This window comes from Chiloscyllium punctatum, chromosome 11 (assembly GCF_047496795.1).
Source record: "Chiloscyllium punctatum isolate Juve2018m chromosome 11, sChiPun1.3, whole genome shotgun sequence".
Lineage (NCBI taxonomy): Eukaryota > Metazoa > Chordata > Chondrichthyes > Orectolobiformes > Hemiscylliidae > Chiloscyllium > Chiloscyllium punctatum.
The window spans coordinates 97,119,625-97,140,168 of NC_092749.1; the positions used below are offsets into that span (position 1 = coordinate 97,119,625).

The following is a 20,544-nucleotide window of genomic DNA, read 5'->3' on the forward strand; positions in this document are numbered from 1 at the left end:
ATTTAGTCCATATCCCATCCCTCTAAACCTTTTTCTTATTCATGTACCTCTACAAACTTTTTTACCTGCTGTAATTATACCTGCCTCTACCACTTACTCTGCCAGTTTGTTCTATCTACAAACCACCCTCTGTGAAAAAGTTGCCCCGTAAGTCCCTTTTATTTTTGCAATCTTTCCCCTCTTACCTTAAGTCTATTGGACTCCTACCCTAGGGAAAAGACCTTGGCTACTCATCTTATCTATGCTTCTCATGACTTTATAAACCTATATTAGGTAAATAAAAATCCATTAATTCTGAAAATTAGGCTCCACACATTTTATAAAGAAAATCACCACAGAAGGTCTCCAGTTGATTTAATTTCTTCAGACAGGTAGGGAAAAACCCACATATCACTAGAGTCTTAGATATACAGATCAAAAACACCCTTCAGTCCAACTTGTCCATGCTGACCAGGTATCCTAAATTCATCCAGTCCCATTTACCAGTATTTGCCTATATCCTTCTAAACTCTTCCTAATCCTGTATCCATCCAGATGCCTTTTTAAATGTTGTCATTGTACCAGCTGCCTCCACTTCCTCTGGCAGTTCGTTCAAAATCCAAAGTTAACACACATGATATTAAACATACTGGAATTACAGACCAGTTAGCCTGTCATCTGTGGTGGGGAAATTATTATTGGAAATGATTTTGATCACCTTAATTTCAGTTAATTAGGGAGAGTTGGCATCAATTTGTGAAGGGTAGGTCATGCCTGACAAACTGAATTTTTTTTTGAAGAAGTGACAAAGGTTGCAGACAGAGGTAAGTCAATGGATGTCATTTATATGGAATTCAAGAAGGCTTTTGAAAAAGCCCCACATGAGACTGTTAGCTAAAGTGGAAATCTATGAATTAAGGGCTCATTATTGACATGAATAGGAAATTTGTTTCCTGCCACCTAACCAGAGTTGGGGGAAAATTGGATAAATACTCCAGCTGGTAGGACGTGACTAGTGGTGTCCTGCAGGATGTGTTCAGGTCTCAATTAGTCACCATATTAATTAATGACTTGGATAATGGCATAAAAAAATCAAATATCCAAATAGCTGACAATACAAAATTGGTCAGCATTGTAGACAATATTGATGATAGCATAAAATTACAACTGGATATGGATAGATTAGGTGAATGGACAAAGGTGTGCCACACGGATTTTCACGTAAGCAAGCAATGATACAAAACCCTAGTTAGACCCAATATAGAGTACTGTGAGCCAATCTTAGCACCACACCTTAGGAAGGATACTCTGACCGTGGGTGGGGGGGGGGGGGGTGGCGGAGCAGTGGCTGGGGGGTGTGGAAGAAGGAGAGAGAGAGATTCAACACCGGTTTAAATAAAACCTGGACCAGGGGTTTTGAGGAGAGATTAGACAAATTTAGGCCACCTTCTCCAGAATTTAGAAGGTTAAAGGGTGATTAAATAAAGATTTTTAGGATATAAACAGGGAAAGACAGGGTAGAAAGATAAATTGTTTCCACTAGTTGGTATAGTCTAACAATAGGCTAGGCCTTTCAAAAGAGATGTTAGAAAGCACTTCTCAAATGGCAGTCGTGCTAATTCAGTTGTTCAATTTTAAATCAAGACACGCTTTTGTTTAGCAAGGATATTGAAGGATATGGGCCTAAGGCAGACAAGAGTTCAGCAATGGATCAGCCATAATCTCACTGAATGGCGGATAGCTTGAAGGGCTGAATGGCCTATTCCTGTTCCTATGCTCCTAAATCGCTCAATTGATGACATAAGATGCAAATGTATAGCTCAAAGATTGGTATTGCCAGTATGACTGGAATGAGAACTGTTTGGGCTTTATTTGAACCATTGTCCTGGTAACTTGTATAGCTTAGTTTAAAGACCTACCTACAAATTGGGCATGGGGTGGTGCACTTTGAGAGAAGTTTTAAAACAAAGACCTGAAAGTGCAGAAGTACAGAGAATGCAAAGGTAATCAAAATATAATAGGAATGGATAGAAAATGGAAGTAGAATGAAGCAGGAATTAGAACAAAAGTAAGGAGGAATGATAGTTGAAAGCTTAAGGCTCTTTATCTGCATGTGCACATTTCTAACAAGACAAATAAGTTGATGGCACAAATAGAAATAACTAAAAATCCCATGTGAAATCAAGTTGCGTGGAAATGAGGAATTGTAAGGAAAAGGGGTTGCATGTATCCATAGGCCCCCTAAAGAGGTGCTTCTCAATGTAGGACAAAGTGTAAGCGGGAAATAAGGTTGGTGTGTAAAAGAGCACTATAACTGTCATTTGAATTTTTAATCTGCACATTTGATTGCACAAGTGAGATGGGGAGGGGGAACATGGAAGTTGAATCTGTAGAGTACATCAGAAAGTATGCAACATACTGCTTTAACAATCCAACTTGGAGCAGCTATTATCGGCTCTTATCACAGCTTGTAATGAGAATGGGATTAATAGTTCAGTATCCTCTAGGGGGCAGCAATTACAACATGGTAGAATTTCGAATTTCAAATTCCACTTGAGGGAGAGCAGCTTTGGTCATAAACAAGTGTTCTTAACTTAAATAGGGATATTTACAAATGTATAAAGGAAGTTGTCCAAAGTGAGTGGAAAATGCATTAAGGGGAAGGTCATTGGGTGAGCAATGGCAGAAAACTTGTGTATATACTTCATAATCAAAGAATCCCTATAGTGTAGAACCTGGCCATTTGGCCCATTAAGTCCACACTGTTGCACCTAAAAGTGTTTTAACTCTATTACCTAGCAAAAAAACTGTGAGTTGACTCAATAATAATAATAATAATATTTAACACAATTAGTACTATAACAACAAAATATACTATAAACTAACAATTTACACTAAATCAAATTAATTATCTTGTGCTTTAACTTACCTTTGGATGATCATATACCACTAACTAGATAGAACATAGAGAACATAGAACAGTACAGCACAGAACAGACCCTTCAGCCCATGATGTTGTGCCGACCACTGGTCCTCATGTATGCACCCTCAAATTTCTGTGACCATATGCATGTCCAGGAGTCTCTTAAATGTTCCCCAATGACCCTGCCTCCACAACTGCTGCTGGCAACGCATTCATGCTCTCTCAACTCTGTGTAAAGAACCCGCCCCTGACATCCCCTCTATACTTTCCTCCAACCAGCTTAAAACTATGACCTCTCGTGTTAGTCATTTCTGCCCTGGGAAATAGTCTCTGGCTATCGACTGTATCTATGCCTGTCATTATCTTGTAAACCTCAATTAGGTCCCCTCTTCTCCTCCTTTTCTCCAATGAAAAAAGTCTGAGCTCAGTCAACCTCTCCTTGTAAGATAAGCCCTCCAGTCCAGGCAGTATCCTGATAAACCTCCTCTGAACCCGCTCCAAAGCATCCACATCTTTCTTATAATAGGGCGACCAGAACTGGACGCAATATTCCAAGTGCAGTCTAACCAAAGTTTTATAGAGCTGCAACAAGATCTCACGACTCTTAAACTCATCTTGGCCTTGATTCATGTGGTGATGGTCATCTTCTTCCAATGGTCCCAGTATTTTATCTTCATTGATTGGTCTCTGGTCTCTGGTTACTGCTCCTGAGGGTGGTATTGCAATGGTTCTTATACTTGGTCTTTGTCCACTTTTGGGACTGTCCTTGATAGATCTATCAGGGCTTGATCACCCTAATCAATCGGACCCAACCAGGCAATGACATGTTAATGGCAGGGTGGTCCTTAAGCATGCATTTCTGGAGATGTTGGGTGCATGTATGTCAGGTAGCCCTCTCCAAATAAGGGTGGGAGGCACCTCCATGTCTGGTAAACAACTCAATATTTCAGATTGTCCTGGGAATGGCATTCAGTTGATTCTATTCAATTCCAAATTAGAGTTTATATTGTTTTGGCTGCAGCTGCTGGGTCAATTGCATACTGTCAGTCTGTATCTGTAGCGTATCTGGATTCTGCAGTATGTTTATTAGCACAGTCACTTTGGTCAACGTTTGTCTCGATTACCTAGCATGCCTCATTTATTTCCATTTTTCATAAATCCATCATAAATGCATAATTTTGAGTGGCCTGTCCAGCCACAGCTCCTGAAGAGCATGCCACCAGGTCCACCCCCTTACTCTAACCCAGTAACCTTCCAATTATCATGGCTAATCAACCTAGTCTGCACATCTGTGGATATTATGGGCGATTTTAGCATGGCCAATCCACCCACCCTGTACATCTTTGGACTGTGGGAAGAAATCAAAGCACCAGAGGAAAGCAACACAGACACGAGGGAAATGTGCAAACTCCACACAGTTGCCTGAGGGTAGAATTGAACCGAGGTACCTGGCACTGAGGCAGCAGTGCTAACCACTACCACCCATCAAAATGTTAAGGAAAAATTATTCCAGTTAAAAAGGCCAGCATTTACTACCCATCTCAAATTCCATTTGAGAAGGTGATTGTGACTCAGTGTTCCAAGATCTATGTTACCAGTCAGTAGATCTGTGATTTAGTTTCTGTATTAAAATGTAACTTTCTTCTCTTTGCTTAGTGACCTGTTACAAGATCTAGAGAGTTGTGACAGTGATCCTGTCGCAATTGCAGAATGTTTTGTAGCAAAGGTAAGTGGCTGCTTTTCTGTGCAAGGTTCCAAATGCAAGGTAGATTGGAGTAGCTTTCAGTTTAAAACCTTTTTTTAAAAAATTGCTCTTTAACTATCTGTTAATGTTCATCCTGGTCTTTAACTATGCTCTTAAGGTAGTGATGAACTGCATTGAATTGGCACAATCGTTGAGTCATAGAGATGTACAGCACGGAAACATACCCTGCGGTCCAACCCGTCCATGCCGACTAGGTATCCCTAACCAATCTAGTCCCACCTGCCAGCAGCCGGCTCATATCCCTCCAAACCCTTCCTATTCATATACTCATCCAAATGCCTTTTAAATGTTGCAATTGTACCAGCCTCCGCCACTTCCTCTCCCAGCTCATTCCATACACGTACCACTCTCTGCGTGAAAATATTGCCCCAGGTCTCTTTTATAATTTTCCCCTCACCCTAAACCTATGCCCTCCAGTTCTGGACTCCCTGACCCCAGGGAAAAGACTTTGTCTATTTATCCTATCCATGCCCCTTATAATTTTGTAAACCTCTATAAGGTCACCCCTCCGCCTTTGACACTCCAGGGAAAACAGCCACAACCTGTTCAGCCTCTCCCTATAGCTCAAATCCTCCAACCTGGCAACATCCTTGTTAATTTTTTCTGAGCCCTTTCAAGTTTCACAACATCTTTCTGATAGGAGACCAGAATTGCACGCAATATTCCAACAGTGGCCTAACTAATGTCCTGTACAGCCGCAACATGACCTGTACTCAATACTCTGACCAATAAAGGAAAGCATACCAAATGCCTCCTTCTCTATCCTAGTTACCTGTGACTCCACTTTCAAGGAGCTATGAACCTGCACTCCAAGGTCTCTTTGTTCAGCAACACACCCTAGGACCTTACCATTAAGTGTATAAGTCCTGCTAAGATTTGCTTTCCTGAAATGCAGCACCTCGCATTTATCTGAATTAAACTCCATCTGCCACTTCTCAGCCCATTGGCTCATGTGATCAAGATCCCATTGTAATCTGAGGTAACCTTCTTCGCTGTCCACCATGAGAGTTTTGTACATTCTGCTGGTAGGAAGGTAGTTCCAGATTTTGATCCAGAGGCAGTGAAGAAACTGAGAAAGATCCAAGTCAGGATATATGTAGCTTGGAGGAGAACGTGCAAATGATCATGGTCGCATTCATTTGCCATCCTCTGACTAGAGGTTGGGAAGGTGTTGTCAACAGAGTCAGTTGTTCAGAAACATCCAGAATAAAGAAAGATTGATGTGCTAGAGATTTCCTTATTTCCTGTGTATATGTTAGGTGCATTCTGCGCAGGAGTATAAAATTGTCTTGTTTTCCTTGGTTCTCATAGTTTAATTCAAACAAAGTCTGTATTGTTAATGTTTGTTTGGGTTACCTTCAGTTGAAATAATAATATATCCCAATGACATATGGAATCTATGTTCCATGGGGCGCACTCTAATCTTATATAACATAGATAAGCTATGTTAGTTGGCTGGAGTATATTAAAAAAACAAATCCTTCCAATAAACAGCAGAGTTTGGGTCAGATGAGAGATTTCTTGAAGCCTACCTCTTGCCAGTCCACGTTCAGGGTTACCAGGACAGGAGATTGGCAATGGATACCTGCCGAGAAGCCAAGTTAGCTACTTTTTTTAAAAAAATTGAGGCTGGGAACCTGAGGTTTGAACATGCTTTATGTGTGGCTGCCTAGGTTACTTAAATGTTGAGAAACCTAGCAGCCCAGGGAGGCAAGGAAGAGTTGAGGAAAAGCTCAGCACCAGCAGCACTGCTTGTGAACCAAAAAAAAACACTTACCTCAAATCTTACACTTGCCTCCAAATCCACTCATTAAACTGATCAATGTTGGGATTGTTGTGGGTACAATGTTCTCTGCAGGATGCCAAGACAATTAAAAACTAAAAGAACTGTGGATGCTGTAAATCAGAAACAAAAATAAATTGCTGGATACGCTTAGCAGGTCTGGTGCGTGGGTGGAGAGAAATCAAAATTAATGTTTTGGGTTCAGTGATTCTTCTCAGAACTAATAGTAGTTGAGAAAATGTCTGTTTATATACAGCAGATATGGTGGGGGAGGGGCTAAGGAGTAAATGATAGGTGAGGATAGAGCTCAGATGAGAGCAGTTGGACAGACAAAAGAACTGATAATAATCTGGCTATGAGGGTGAATAGCTATTAATAGGGACTATTAGTAGCAAACAATGGATTTTATGTAATAGACTATGCTACCAAGGTCGGGTGTTTGAGGTTTAGATTAAGGATATGGGAGAGCTCAAGATGTAAAGTTATTGTGCGTGATATTAAGTCCAGAGGCTGAAGGCTCCCCAAGTGGACAATGAGATACTGCTTTCCAGTTTGTGCTGAGCTTCACTGGAGTACTGCAGCAAACCTGAGACACATGTGTTGGCCAGGGAACACTGTTGAAGTGGCAGGCAACTGGAAGCTCAGCTCTTTCGTTTTGTGGGCAAAATATAGGTGTTTCGCAAAGCGGTAACCCAGTCTATGCTTCTTTTCCCCAATGTAGAGGCGACCATATTGTAAGCAGCAAATGCAATAGACTAGATTGAGTGAAGTATGGGTAAAGTCCTGCTTCACCTAAAAGGTGTGTTTGGGTCCTTTGGTACTGAGGAGGTAGAAGGTAAATAGACAGGTATTGCACCTTCTGTGTTTTCAGGGAAAGGTTCCATGGGACGGAGGTGTTGTGAGTGAAGGAAGAGTGGGCTAGGGCATCCAGAGGAAACGGTCCCTATGGAAAGTGGACTAGGGAGGGGAGGAGAATATGTTTTGACGGTAATCGAAATGGTGGCTAGTGATCCTCTGGATGTGGATGTTGATGGGATGGTAAATAAGGACAAGGAGGACTCTATAGCTATTGCAGGAGAGAAGGGGTGAGGACTGAAGTTCAGGAGATTAGATGGACCCTATCAACAATGGTGCTGGGGGATCCTCAATTGAAGAAGGTGGCATTTTGGAGGGTCCCTTGTAAAGTTGGCATTATTGGAACAGATGTGACAAAGACTGAGCAACTGGGAAAATGGAATAGAGTCTTTGCAGAAATCATGATATGAGGATTTATAGTCAAGGAAACTGTTGGAGTTAGTGGGTTTATAGTGGATATTGGTGGTTAGCCTATCCCCAGACATATAAACAAATTTTGAGGAAGGGAGGAGTCAGATGGACCAAGTGAAAGTGAGGGCGGGGTGGAAATTGGAAGCAAATCGACAAACCTTTCCAAATCGGTGATGCCATGACAATGTTTTGTATAACTGTTGGGTTAACTGGTCTGTAAAACACATGACTTAATTTTAGTGCAAGCCCTAAATCTTGGCCAAAAAGACACTGCTGGGTTGACAGGGCTATTTTTGCTGTTGTTTCCAGTGCCTGGTTTGTCATGTGATCTGTTTCGTTTCTTTAGACTTTGTAGAGGTTTGATACAACATGGAGGCTTGCTAGGCTATTTCATAAGTCATCTTAAAAGTCAACTATGTTTTGGAGTTAGATGTAGGCTGGACCAAGTAAGTGTGGTAGCCTGCCTTCCCTTGATATTAGTGAACCAGAAGGATACTTTTATCAATCTAAAGTTATGTGGTCAGCATTTAGCTAACTTGTAATTCCAGATTTTATTGAATTCAAGTTTTGCCGTCATGGAATTTCAGACCATGTTCTTAAAACATTAGCTTGAAGTTCTGGATTACTTTATATTACCACTATATAACTATTACTCTCTATTTTATGAAGAACTGTTCCCTGACATCTCCCCTGAATGACCTAGAGATTTGATTATTTTGGTGAACCACAGTTTTCGCTATATTGCTGTCTTTAAAACAGCCAAAGGCCTGCTAAAACTGATTTACTTTGCATTGGCATGTTTGTTTGATTTTTGCTTTCTTCTTGTGCAGAGTGAAGAGTTTCACATTTACACTCAATACTGTACAAACTATCCCAGGTAAGGTGGCAAAAGGCGTGGCCCAATTTTGTCTCACATTGAAGCTTGCTCTGTTACACTGTGCAGATCTTGTCTTTCCCATGTATTTTTAAGTGGCTCAAAGGCCACTTTTCACTCAACCTGGCTTTCGGGGAGCTAATTAGAACATGTAGATTGCTGGCCTTGCGATCCTCGTGGCTTTTGAATCAATGAAGAGTATTAATGGAGGGGTTATAAAACCAGTTTTCTCCCCTCCAACTTGTCCAACCGGTAGAGGTTAAAGTTCACCCCAAAATGTCAGGCAGCCTTTGGCTATGGAAGTCCATGTTTGGAGCTAATTAAAATTTCAACATCTGTTGTTTCAAGGAAATAATGAAGTTGGATCTTCTCTTTCACCTGTTCATTCTGCAGATATCGTCCTAGTGCTATCTCTCCCTTTCCTATTGAGTCCCTTGATCAAACTAATGGATTTAAACCGAGTCAGCTGCTGAAGAGTTTATGAAACCTGATTTTGGAGTTCATATGCTTTAGTTTAGCTTGTGTGTTGAACAATTCTAAAGGTATTTGATTCTTCAGAGAGCCTAAAACTTATTCAACAGGAAGGTATTTGTTGAAATGTTTTATGTTGCACTAATATATGTAAATGTCATCTCCTAGTATTTAAGGTGAGAAGGATTTCATTGTCCATTTTTTTTCAGTCCGATATTCTGTACTGGTGCTCTGAGCAACTGTTCAGGAATCCAATAACATGAAGAATTGTGTACAGTCTTGGGCTCCTTCCTTAGAATCCACTTATTATAGAGGGAGTACAAATAATATTCACCAGCTTGATCCCTGGAATGGTAGGATTCCCCTTTTTAAGTGGACTTGACCTTTAGACCCTAGAGTTTAGAAGAATAAAAGGTGATCTTATTGAGGATAGAAAATTGTTGTCGGGCTTGCAGGATAGATGCAGGAAGGCTGTACCTCCTGGATAGGAGGCCTGGAATTGGGGTACACCCAACAAGAGAGAGGCAACTTTAATACTGATGAGTGGGAGAATTTCTTCCCTTTGACTGATGAACCTTTTAGAATTCTCTACCACAACTGTGAAGGCTCAGTTCTTGAGTATATTCAAGAAAACAATCAAAACATTTTCTAGTCAGCCAAGATATCAAGGAGTATTGTGAAGAAAAAGGCATGAGAAAGGTAGTGAGCTATGTATCTAGTTGATTAGTGGTGCTAAATGGTCTACTCCTGCTCTAAGTTCCTGTGTTCCAGTGTGCCAATGTGATCTATAGAGTATGTTGCAGCTTTTGAGATCAAGTAATGTTACAATGGATCTGTAGCTGTTTCAGTGGATTACAACATCTGCCAAGTTCATTGCAGCTGTTGAGGTGATTCAGTAATCCTGAATGATGACCTGCAAGGAAAAATTAGGCAAAAATGCAAAGGCCTCAGAGCACCAGTCAGGAAGAAGCAAACCTCTAGAATCAGCCAAACAGGAAATACTACTTGTAAAGTCTTGACAAAAGACTGAAGTAACAGTAAAGAAAAAATTCCATTTATTTTGCACAAAGTCAGTTATTTAAAAGGGTCACTAATCTTTCTGGATCACTTACAGATCTGTGGCAGTGTTAACAGAGTGTATGAGAAACAAAGTGCTTGCCAAATTCTTCAGAGAACAGCAGGAGTCCTTGAAACACTCCCTACCTCTGGGATCCTACCTTCTCAAACCAGTGCAACGCATCCTGAAGTACCATCTCCTCTTGCATGTAAGTGGTCATGAATGACTTTCAGTCTTCAGTTCAGATTTGAAGACTGCTGACAATTGATGCCACTTCCTGTCTCCAGAAAACATCTTGCTATTAGTGTCAGTGATTTGCCAAAATCATTCCTTGTGAAGCTTTTACCCTATTTATGATCCAGTGTTGAATGGAGCCAGCAGCATCATTGTTATTAAAGCTCTGAACTTGCAGCTGTTGTGAAGATAAAGAAGTATCAATGAGATATGAGACTTACCTAGCTTGCTACAACTTAATTTTGAAATCTTTGCTTTCATTTTTGATTGTGCAGGATAGTCTCTCTTGGCTGCCATCTGCTGTAAGGCTGCCACTATAGTCATCTGTGTAAGAATCGCTTGTTACAAAAAGCATACCAATGCTTCTACTTCCTCCAGAAGGCTAAGGAAATTCAGCATGTCCACAATGATTCTCACCAATTTTTTTTAATGCACCATAGAAAGCACCCTATCTTGATGCGTCACAGTTTGGTATGGTAACTGCTGTGCCCAAGACCGCAAGAAATTTAGGGTTAAGAATATAGTCCAGTTCATCATGAAAACCAGCCTGCCTTCCATTGACTCCATGTACACTTCCTGCTGCCAAGGAAAGACCCCTCCCACCCTGGGTTTACTCTCTCTTCCACCCTCTTCCCTCAGGAAGAAGATACAAAAGCTTGAAAACGTACTAACAGATTAAACAACAGCTTCTTTCTCACTGTTACCAGACTTATGAACGGACCTTTCATATCTTAGAGTTGATCTTTCTCTGTACCTTCTCTGTAGCTGTAACATTATATTCTGTTCTGTAACCCTGATGTAATAATGTAAGGCATGATTTGTCTGGTTAGCACGTACTTGCGCTGTGTCTCCGTACGTGTGACAATAATAAATCAAATCAAACTTTGACATACACAGTACGTTACTGACCTTGGTTAAACATTTTATGGCATTTTAAAATTTGCATTCTTGCAATCAACATTAGCGAATGTGATCATCAAAAGTGCTGATTGACCCTGAATGAACACACTTACTTACTTGCCTGTAGCAAGTATAGACCAGTTAACCAGTTTGAGCATGGGACTTTCTGAAGGGCTCCTACAAAGTTGGAATGGTTGGTGGAATTGTTCTGGCATCCACACCCTTTGAAATAAAACAGTTGAGCTCTTTACTGTGAAAGAAATTTGGCAAATGTAGCTTGTAACATTTTCTACATCTTGTCTGATTTTGATAAATTTGCAGTCATTTGGCAGTTTGATTTGGGATCGGCATTGTTTGTGGTTCAGCACACTTTTTCCGGATGAAACTTGATTATAGCATGTGCCAATCTTCCATTTGCCCATAACCATCTGCTTAACAAAGGTGACTGATGAGATCACAGCATAAGTTTTAAGTAGCTTTCAGGAATTGACACAATTAGTGAAAAGAAGCTGGGCATCCAATCTGAACAGTACCTCCTTGTCAAAGTGCATGCATGCCCTGTGATAAATTGCTGGAAAGTGAAATATTGCTGAAATTCTACCCATCCCTTATATTACTTTTTTTTTCAGCATACTTTGCCCATCTTTTGCTTATTGCTCTTTACAGGAAATAGCTAACCATTTGGAGAAGGACACAGAGTGTTATGATGTAGTACAGGATGCCATTGACACTATGCAAAGAGTGGCTTGGCACATTAATGATATGAAGAGGAAACATGAGCATGCAGTTAGGCTTCAGGTAATTTTTAACTATCTTGCAATATAAATGTCAGTGCAATTGATGTTTATTGCCATCTCTTATTGCCCTAAAGAAATGTTGGTGGACCTCCAAGCCAGTGATGGTTGGATGCAATCAAATGCTTTGCTAAGCCACTTCAGAGGGATATAATTTGTTGTGATTAGTGTGTGCATGTCATGTCCTTTTTGTACAGGCATCTGTTGGGACATCATGCAGCACTTTTTTTCTACAGCATTGGCGTGATTTGTAAAGATACAACAGAAGTTTGAGCAGTTCTAAAACTGTTCAATAAATTTAACTTGCAAGAATGCTATGATCCCAGTTAATGGCACACTGGCTTAGGCATTGCAATCTTATGACAACTACAAACTGTAATGTCCAAATTACAAGAAGAATTTGCTCCTCAACTACCCTGTATTTGAATAATGTGACTTTTAATATTAGTTGTGTTTTGACTCCAATGCATCATCTCAACAAAGTATTGGCTTTTGGAGGTTGGAGGTGAACAGCACAAAACCTTTAAGATGTTCCTGGAAGTCACTGCTCAGGATTATGGGACATACAAGGTCAGCTGAGGCTTTCTAAAGGGAATTAGATCATTTTCTGAAAAGAAAATTTGTAGGGCTACAGCAGGGTATGGCAGCAGCACAAAATGAATTGCCCCTTCAGAGGGTCAACACGAACAATGTGTTGAACGACTTTGAGCTATAATCATTGATTATATAATGAGGACAGATTATGTATACTAGAGATGTATTCCTTTTGAGGTTAGAAAGTTAAGATATAATCATTTTTTTTTTTAGTTTGATTTAAAGAGATCTATTCTCCCTATAAATTTCAGAACAACTTGTCACAACCGATTAGAGAGAGGTCCTTCAGGAGTAATGTCAGGAAGCATTTCGTCATAACAAGTGGTGAAAATCTAGAATATTCCATCGCGTCTTTCGAAGCTTTTAAATCAAATGATTTGATTTTTGTAGGGTGAGGCTATTGAGGAATATGGGGTTAAAGAGAATAAGTGAAGTTTGCATTGAGATCAGCAATGATCTAAATTTGCGGAGCTGATTTGGCTTGCGTGGTTTACTTCTGTTCCTATGTCTTGATAATGTTTATCATTCCCTTGAACTACTACTTTGTGATCATTTATCTGTGTTCTGATTAAGGAAATACAGAGCCTGCTGACAAACTGGAAAGGTCCAGATCTGACCAGCTATGGAGAGCTGGTCTTAGAGGGGACATTTCGCATTCAGCGAGCCAAAAATGAACGCACTTTGTTTCTTTTAGATAAACTTCTTCTCATCACTAAAAAAAGAGAAGAGACTTACACCTATAAAGCTCATATTTTGGTAAGAATTATTCTCTTTTGTTTACTTGAAAATGTTGGGGTTTGCTTTTGTAAGTACTGTGCTACCATGTTCTCCTGAAACACTGGCTCATTAGCACTGTCAAACTAAATCAGTAAAGATCAGTCACTTTAGTTTCTTTAGCTGACCCCTGTCTTCCATTCTCCCATAACTTTTTAGCTAATCCAAAGTACTCACCAATTCCTGCTCTAGTATCACATCAATGCTTGCTGACCTATGTTGATTTCAATCTACCAATGCCTTAAATTAAGATTCTCATTGACTCTTTCAAATTGGCCTAATCAGTTGTGGCCATCTTAGCGTAGCTGATTTCCTTCATCCTACTAGTAACGGATATGCCTTGGCCTTAAACTGGAGTTCCCTCATTACCTTTTAAAGTAGTTCCTTTAAAACCTACCAATTTGATGACTATCTTGCTTTCTTGTCCTTCTAACATCTTTTGGCTCAGTGTCTGGCTTAGTCACGACGACACAGTGGTTACCATTGCTGCCTCGCAGCGCCAGAGACCCAGGTTCTATTCCTGCGTCAGGCGACTGACTGACTGTGTGGAGTTTGCACATTCTCCTTGTGTCTGCGTGGGTTTCCTCCGGGTGCTCCGGTTTCCTCCCAAAGTCCAAAAATGTGCAGGTTAGGTGAATTGGCTATGCTAAATTGCCCGTAGTGTTAGGTGAAGGGATAAATGTCGGGGAATGGGTCTGGGTGGGTTGCGCTTCGGTGGGTCAGTGCGGATTTATTGGGCCGAAGGGCCTGTTTCCACACTAAGTAATCTAATCTAATCTTAGTCTATGTAATCCTGTGGCACACCTTGTAAAATTAGTCTGCACTTAACAATTTGCTTAAGTAAATCTTTATAGTTTCGTCCATGCTGTTCTGAATTCTTTCCAATTTTGGGTGAATGCAGCTTTTTCTATCCTGATCCTGAGCTTGTAATTCAAGTTGATACGCCAGTGCTGAGGGAATGCTGGATTGTCAGAGTTGCCTCCTTTTGGATGTGACATTGAATGAAGGCCCTAACTTCCCTCTCAGCTAGATGGACGTGACCTTTTGTGGCATTATTCACTCATAGCAGGAGAATTCTATCTCGGTCAACAGCACAGAATCCAATTTGCCAAGTGTGAAATTTAATCACCAGGTTTAACTTGCAATGCAAGAGCCACAGTTCATCACCCATTATTTACTTTAAAAGAAGTTTTAAGGTTGTTTTTAAAGGTATACAAGGTACTATATTATTGCAGTTTACTTGACTAGAAAACCAGTGTGGAAACGTGAGAGATTTGGAGTTCTGAATTAAAGACCTAATGTGTCTCCTTCCCCCAGTGTTGTAACCTGATGCTTGTGGAGGTAATTCCAAAGGAGCCCTTGAGCTTCAGTGTCTTCCACTACAAGAATCCCAAAGTGCAGCACACAGTACAGGTAAGAAATCCAGTGTTATAAAAGCTTGGTGCTTCTACACCTACTGAATGGCTGGATTCCTAAATAAAACAGGTTGAAATTGCAGGCTTTTGTCAGGCATTATGAAAACTAATGAATGAAAATAGGAAATGTTGTTGTGTTCAGGAAGCTGGTCTGTAAGAACAGTAGAAGGTTATTCAGCTCCTTGAGCCTGTTCAACCATCCAATGAGATCATGGCTAATATTTGGCCTAACTCCATATACTTGCCTTTGGCCCATAACCCTTTTAAAACCTTTTGCTGCTTAAAGGTTTATCTACCTTTTTTTTTTAATTAAAAAGCATTCCAGCAATCCCTTCTATTTGAGGAAGAGTTCTAAACTTCTACCAGCCTTTGTGTGTAGAAGTGTTTCCTCGCATCTTTTCTGAACTATGTCTCCTTGTTCTAGAATTTCCAACTAGTGGAAATACTTTATCTTTCTTCCATCTTTTTCTGCTAATATCTTGAAATTCAATGGTGCCTGTTTTAAATTTACCTGCCTAGTCATGTCAGCTTATTGGTGTATGTGGAAATTATGGGCAGGAGGACCTAGGTCCAGAACATTGCTCATGATTCTCCAGCATATGCTTTAGTCTACGGAGGTTAAAATCTGACTCTTGCTGTCAACTTTTACAATGGGCACTCTCTTTTTCAAGTGCACAGATTTAACTAACTGCGTAAGTTATACAACAAGTGGCTCTGTGTAAAGCTGATGGAAGAAGAAACTCTGAGGAAGAAACCGGCAAATTCCTGGTAGCAAATAAAATCCACATTTACGTAGGTATAGAGGTGATGATTAAACACCTCAAGCCTGTTCAACCATTTAATTAAAACCTGGCTGAAATGTACCTGAAATCCACTGCCTGCCTTTGATCCAAATCCCTTGATATCCTTCTCCAGAAAAAAGTATATTGTTATTCGGGGCATTTAAGTGATTGATGGGAAAGCACTTGGACAGCAGTAAGTCGAGGGGTGTGTAGGTTAAGTTGCTCTTAGATTAAGATAAATGCTCAGCGCAACATCGTGGGCCGAAGGGCCTGTACTATGCTGTACTGTTCTGTGTTCTATGTTATCTGTCTTGGATTGCAGTTGATTGTTTTTGGGAAGGTTCTTGGGTTTCAACTCCTGTTGGTCCAAAGATTTAGTAGAATTTTGCATGATGTTAGATGGATCGATCTGTAAGTGGTTACTCTGCACTATCTGGTTATCCCAGGTTCTTTTTTTTTTTTTGTCTTTCTCTAACAGGCCAAATCAACACAAGACAAGAGGCTTTGGATTCTTCATTTGAAGAGGCTTATTCTTGAAAATCATCCAGCAAAGATTCCAGCTAAGGTGTGAAATGGGGGTCACCAAGCTGGATTTTCAGATACTTGAGGGCATGATTGTATTATACTCCTTGAGGCTCAGAACTGACTAAACTTGTTGGTGTGACCTTCCCACTGGAAGCACAATTGACAAAAATGGACCCAAAACGTACTGGGTGCAGTCTGTGTATTTGAGGTGAAGTTACACTCCAGTTTCCATGCAAACTCACTAGCATGTGCTTGAATAGTTAAAGATAACAATCAGTGTTGGACTCTACATTAGACCTGTCGTCAACACCGAGTTGAAGTCTGTGTCCTTTGGAATTGACAACATAAAACTTGCATAGACTGAATCTAAACTAACTGCAGCAGTTCTGAGTGTGGCATTAATTGACCCACTGGTCACTGGAGATGCAGATCATTCATGCTGAATTAATGGCTTCTTGTGTTTTGAGAATCTGGGTTTAATGTCGTGTAACTCCTGAATGAGCTTAATTGATGGAAATTCTCTGTTCTGGCCAGAGGATGATGGGTAGGGATTGCTTCAGAAAATGAGCCAGTGTAAAAGATTGTGAAAACTCATTGTTTAAAATTAACAATTATAGTGCAGAATAAAACCTGAGTCGAAGAGTGTGTGGCGCTGGAAAAGCACAGCTGGTCAGGCAGCATCCAAGAGCAGGAGAAATGGCATTTTGGGCATGGGCCCTTCACCAGGAATGAAGGCCTCATTCCTGATGAAGGGCCCATGCCCAAAACGTAAATTGCCCTGCTCCTTGGGTGCTGCCTGACTGGCAGTGCTTTTCCAGCATCTGCAGTCCTCACTTTCTCCTATTGGAATCAATCCATTCAGCCCATATTCCATAATCCTTGGAACAATGATTTTGGATTGCTGGGTTTAGATCATGCAGCAACATGACACTGGCAAGCAGAGTCAAACTCCCTCAAATCTAGTACCTACTGAGCACTTGAAATGGGCAAAGACTCTAGATTCAAGTTACACATACATTATTCACACAGCTTTAGTGTAAAACAAATCCCCATCACCCCAATGCCACAAGGTATAGTATAAACATGACCTGAATGGCATGTTAAAACAAAACTTGTTCCAATTTTGTGGGGAGAAAAAGAGATGTTAACTGCATAGTTAAAAGCATGTTATTCAGATTGTTCCATGTATAATTGCATTTGTCATATCCATCTATTTTATAACCTCTGATTATGGTGTAGTTAGTAATTATCTTTGGCAACAAACAGATTTAATTTGAAAGCCTAATGTCTTGTTAGAGGTAAACATAATAATCGTTAATCATTCTTTATAGTTTTTTTAAAAAGTTCAACTTTTTAAAACAGTCTACTGTAAAACTTTGTTGCCATTCAAGTACAGTCTTGTTTGAGTCCTATTTCACACTTGAAACACTTACACCCCTTATTTGTTTATGAAGGGAGGGGTCATTCTAAATATAATTAAAGCAATGCTTCCAGCTGTCTTTTTGTTTGAAGTCAACATGTTACAACTGAGTTTGGTGAAAAGAGATTGAAGAATAATTATTTTTACTTAACAGGCAAAACAAGCAATTCTGGAAATGGATGCCATTCGTAAGTAAAGTTTAATTTGTTTTGCATGAGCTTGCTGACAATTTATGTTCAGTATTTTATATGGCATACCATAACTGAATAATGATGCCTAGGATGTATCCATTGCTTATCCGTGGGTTTTGTGTGCCTAATGCCCGCTCTATCACAAATCCTGGGCCACATTAGGACAGGCTCTTAGATGAATTGTTTCTCGTGACTCTTCCAGGTAGTGATAATGTGCTGACGCCTGCTAATTTTGGTTTTTGGCTGAGCTACACAAGTTGTCGTTATCAAATATATAGAGACTCCTCTTTCTATAAGCTAAATATCCCCTCTTGGCCCCCTTTTTCTGTATACACCCAACAATTTCTCCCTTTTTAGTGTATTTTTCATTTTCTAACCATTAAGTGAAAATGATTAGATTCTCTTGAAGGTAGCCTTGCTCAGCACTTGTGGTGCATGCTGTTTGCCACTTATAAGCTCAATCTTGAATTTTGTCCAAACCTTGCTGCATTTGAATACCGACTGCTTCAGTATCTGAGGAGTCAGAAATGGTGCTGAACATGTGTAGTCATTAAGAAACGTCCCTGCTTTTGACTGGTGGTGAGAATGAAGCAGTGGATTTTTTCCCTAGTTCCCATTGACTCTGGTTTTGCTTGGGCTCCTTGATGCCACACTCAGTTGCAAGCTGCCTTGATATCAAGGGCAGCCACTCTACTCTTGCCTCAGGAATTTACTATTGTCTGTTTGGACCAAGGCTGTAATTGGGTTAGGAATTGAATGATGCAGGCAGAAACTAAACCAAGCTTAAGTGTATAGGTTGTTATTGAGCAAGTGCAGTTTGGCACTGATGTTAAATTTTGCTACTATGCTGATAATCTAAAATAGATTCGAGCAATAATCAACTGGGTGGAATTCTTCCTGCTTTTTTGTGGACAGGATGTATCAGGACAATTTTCTGGTGGTATAGTTGTGCCCTAACGACCTGACTAAAGGTGTGACTGATTCTGGAGCCCAAGGCTTCAGTACGACTTCTGGAATGTTGTCAGGGCCCAGTTGCTTCAGCTTTTTCCTTATTTCAAATAGAATGGACGGAATCTGTGGAGCTGGAGACTTTGGAAGACTAAGGTGGAACATGCATTTAGCACTTAGGACTAAAGATGGTTGTGAATGCTTCAGCTTTGTCCTTTGCATTGATTGACTGAGGATGTGGATGTTTGTGGAGCTGCTTCCTTCAGATAGTTGTGGAAGGACAGCGGTGCTTGGATCTGATCTTTTGGCTACAGGATTATTTTAGCCCAAACTATTGCATGCTACTTGGTGTGTACAAGTAGTCCTGGGTTACAACATCACTAGGTTGTCACTTCATTTTTCAATGTGCTCGGTGTTTCTGACATACTGTCTTGCATCCTTCATTGATCTGGGTTGTTATGATGGTAGGAAGGGGAATCTGTTTCGGGTGTAAACATAATTCCGATAGCCCACCGTGTCTTATTAATGTTTGAATTGTTGCATCTGTTCAAAATCACTGTGCCACATAGGATGGAGAATATCCTCAATGTGAAGACAAGACACCTTCACAAGGACTGTACAGGGTCACTGCACCTGACCCTGTCATGGACAGATGCATATGTGACAGATAAATTGGTGAGGCTGAGATCAAGTAGGTTTTTCCTTTTTTTATTTGTTGCCTCTCAGCACTTGGTGCAGGCACAATCTACATCCGTTCTATAGGTTTAGGTAAACTCCATCAATAAAGCCTACTGAGCAGTCTTTGATGTACTTTGAAAACTGTGACTCCAATCACTGTATATTGTGTTCTTTGCTGCCTTCAGTGCTTCCTTTAAGTGCGTAACATGGAGTATTGATTCATCAACTTTTTTGGGGGGATGAGGGTCCTGGTAAGTGGTGATCAACAGAAGGTTCTTTGATGCCATTAGTTTTTATGGGATTTGGACCCAATGTTCAGGGCTTTCAGGACAACTCCTTCCAACTGTATATCACTGCACTGCCACTTAGTGGGTTGTTACTGTTGTTTGGGAGAGACATGCCCAGAGATAGTGACGTCTGGAATGTTGTCAGCAAGGTACGATATGGAGTATTGTGTCGTTTGAGTCTGTTGGACAGATTCCCCCCAATTTTGGTGCACTGTGTGACCACTGTCTGTCTGGTTTCATTATCACCATCACTGACTAGCATTTAATTGCATTAAAATTCCACTTGGTAGAATATGAATGAGTGTCCCCAGAGCAAATGCATGGGCTTCTAAATTGTTAATCTTGTAGTATTACTTCCATACTAGTGCCTCTCATTGGCTGAAGAATCTTTTGTGCTGTACGGTTTGATTTTTCAAATTGTTTTAGAACCAATCTTTGTATTGAAGAATCTTGGACTGATGCAAGTTATTGTCAAAGTCTATATTACAGGGATTTGGGATGCTGTGTCCAATTGACACATCTGGACGTATCACTTGGAACCCTTGATTTTAATATGAAAACATGTATGCAAATGTTTAAACCGCTGGGCTTTGTAGAAATGTTTTTATGTACAGAATATTAATCCCTTGTGTCCATTTTCTATTTTGTATCATCTTTTGTTGTGTAGTTTAATCTATATACATAAAATGTCCTGTGATGCTGTGGAAGTAGGATATTACTGGGTAATTTGAGATGAAGTGCAGATGAGATAAACTAACAGAATGGCTTATTTTATGTTTCTCCTTATCAGTCCCTCAAATTCCAGTTTCCCATATTCTGTTGTACAGCTATTACTTAATGTGACAGGGAGGCGAGGAAGGAAGCTTTTGTCTTAAAGTTGCAAG

At 40.3% G+C, this 20,544-nt stretch overlaps 1 protein-coding gene across 3 annotated transcripts in view; it reads left to right on the forward strand.

Annotated features, from left to right (window-relative positions):
* LOC140483239 (pleckstrin homology domain-containing family G member 1-like) overlaps nt 1-20,544 on the forward strand; it is a 212,757-nt gene that overhangs the window by 165,073 nt on the left and 27,140 nt on the right. For all 3 annotated transcript variants that reach the window (XM_072581337.1, XM_072581339.1, XM_072581338.1), the window contains 8 exons: nt 4,559-4,628; nt 8,547-8,593; nt 10,176-10,326; nt 11,919-12,050; nt 13,214-13,396; nt 14,732-14,827; nt 16,090-16,176; nt 17,711-17,744. In XM_072581337.1, the coding sequence (XP_072437438.1) occupies nt 4,559-4,628; nt 8,547-8,593; nt 10,176-10,326; nt 11,919-12,050; nt 13,214-13,396; nt 14,732-14,827; nt 16,090-16,176; nt 17,711-17,744 (800 nt within the window). The remainder of the gene's footprint in view (nt 1-4,558; nt 4,629-8,546; nt 8,594-10,175; nt 10,327-11,918; nt 12,051-13,213; nt 13,397-14,731; nt 14,828-16,089; nt 16,177-17,710; nt 17,745-20,544) is intronic.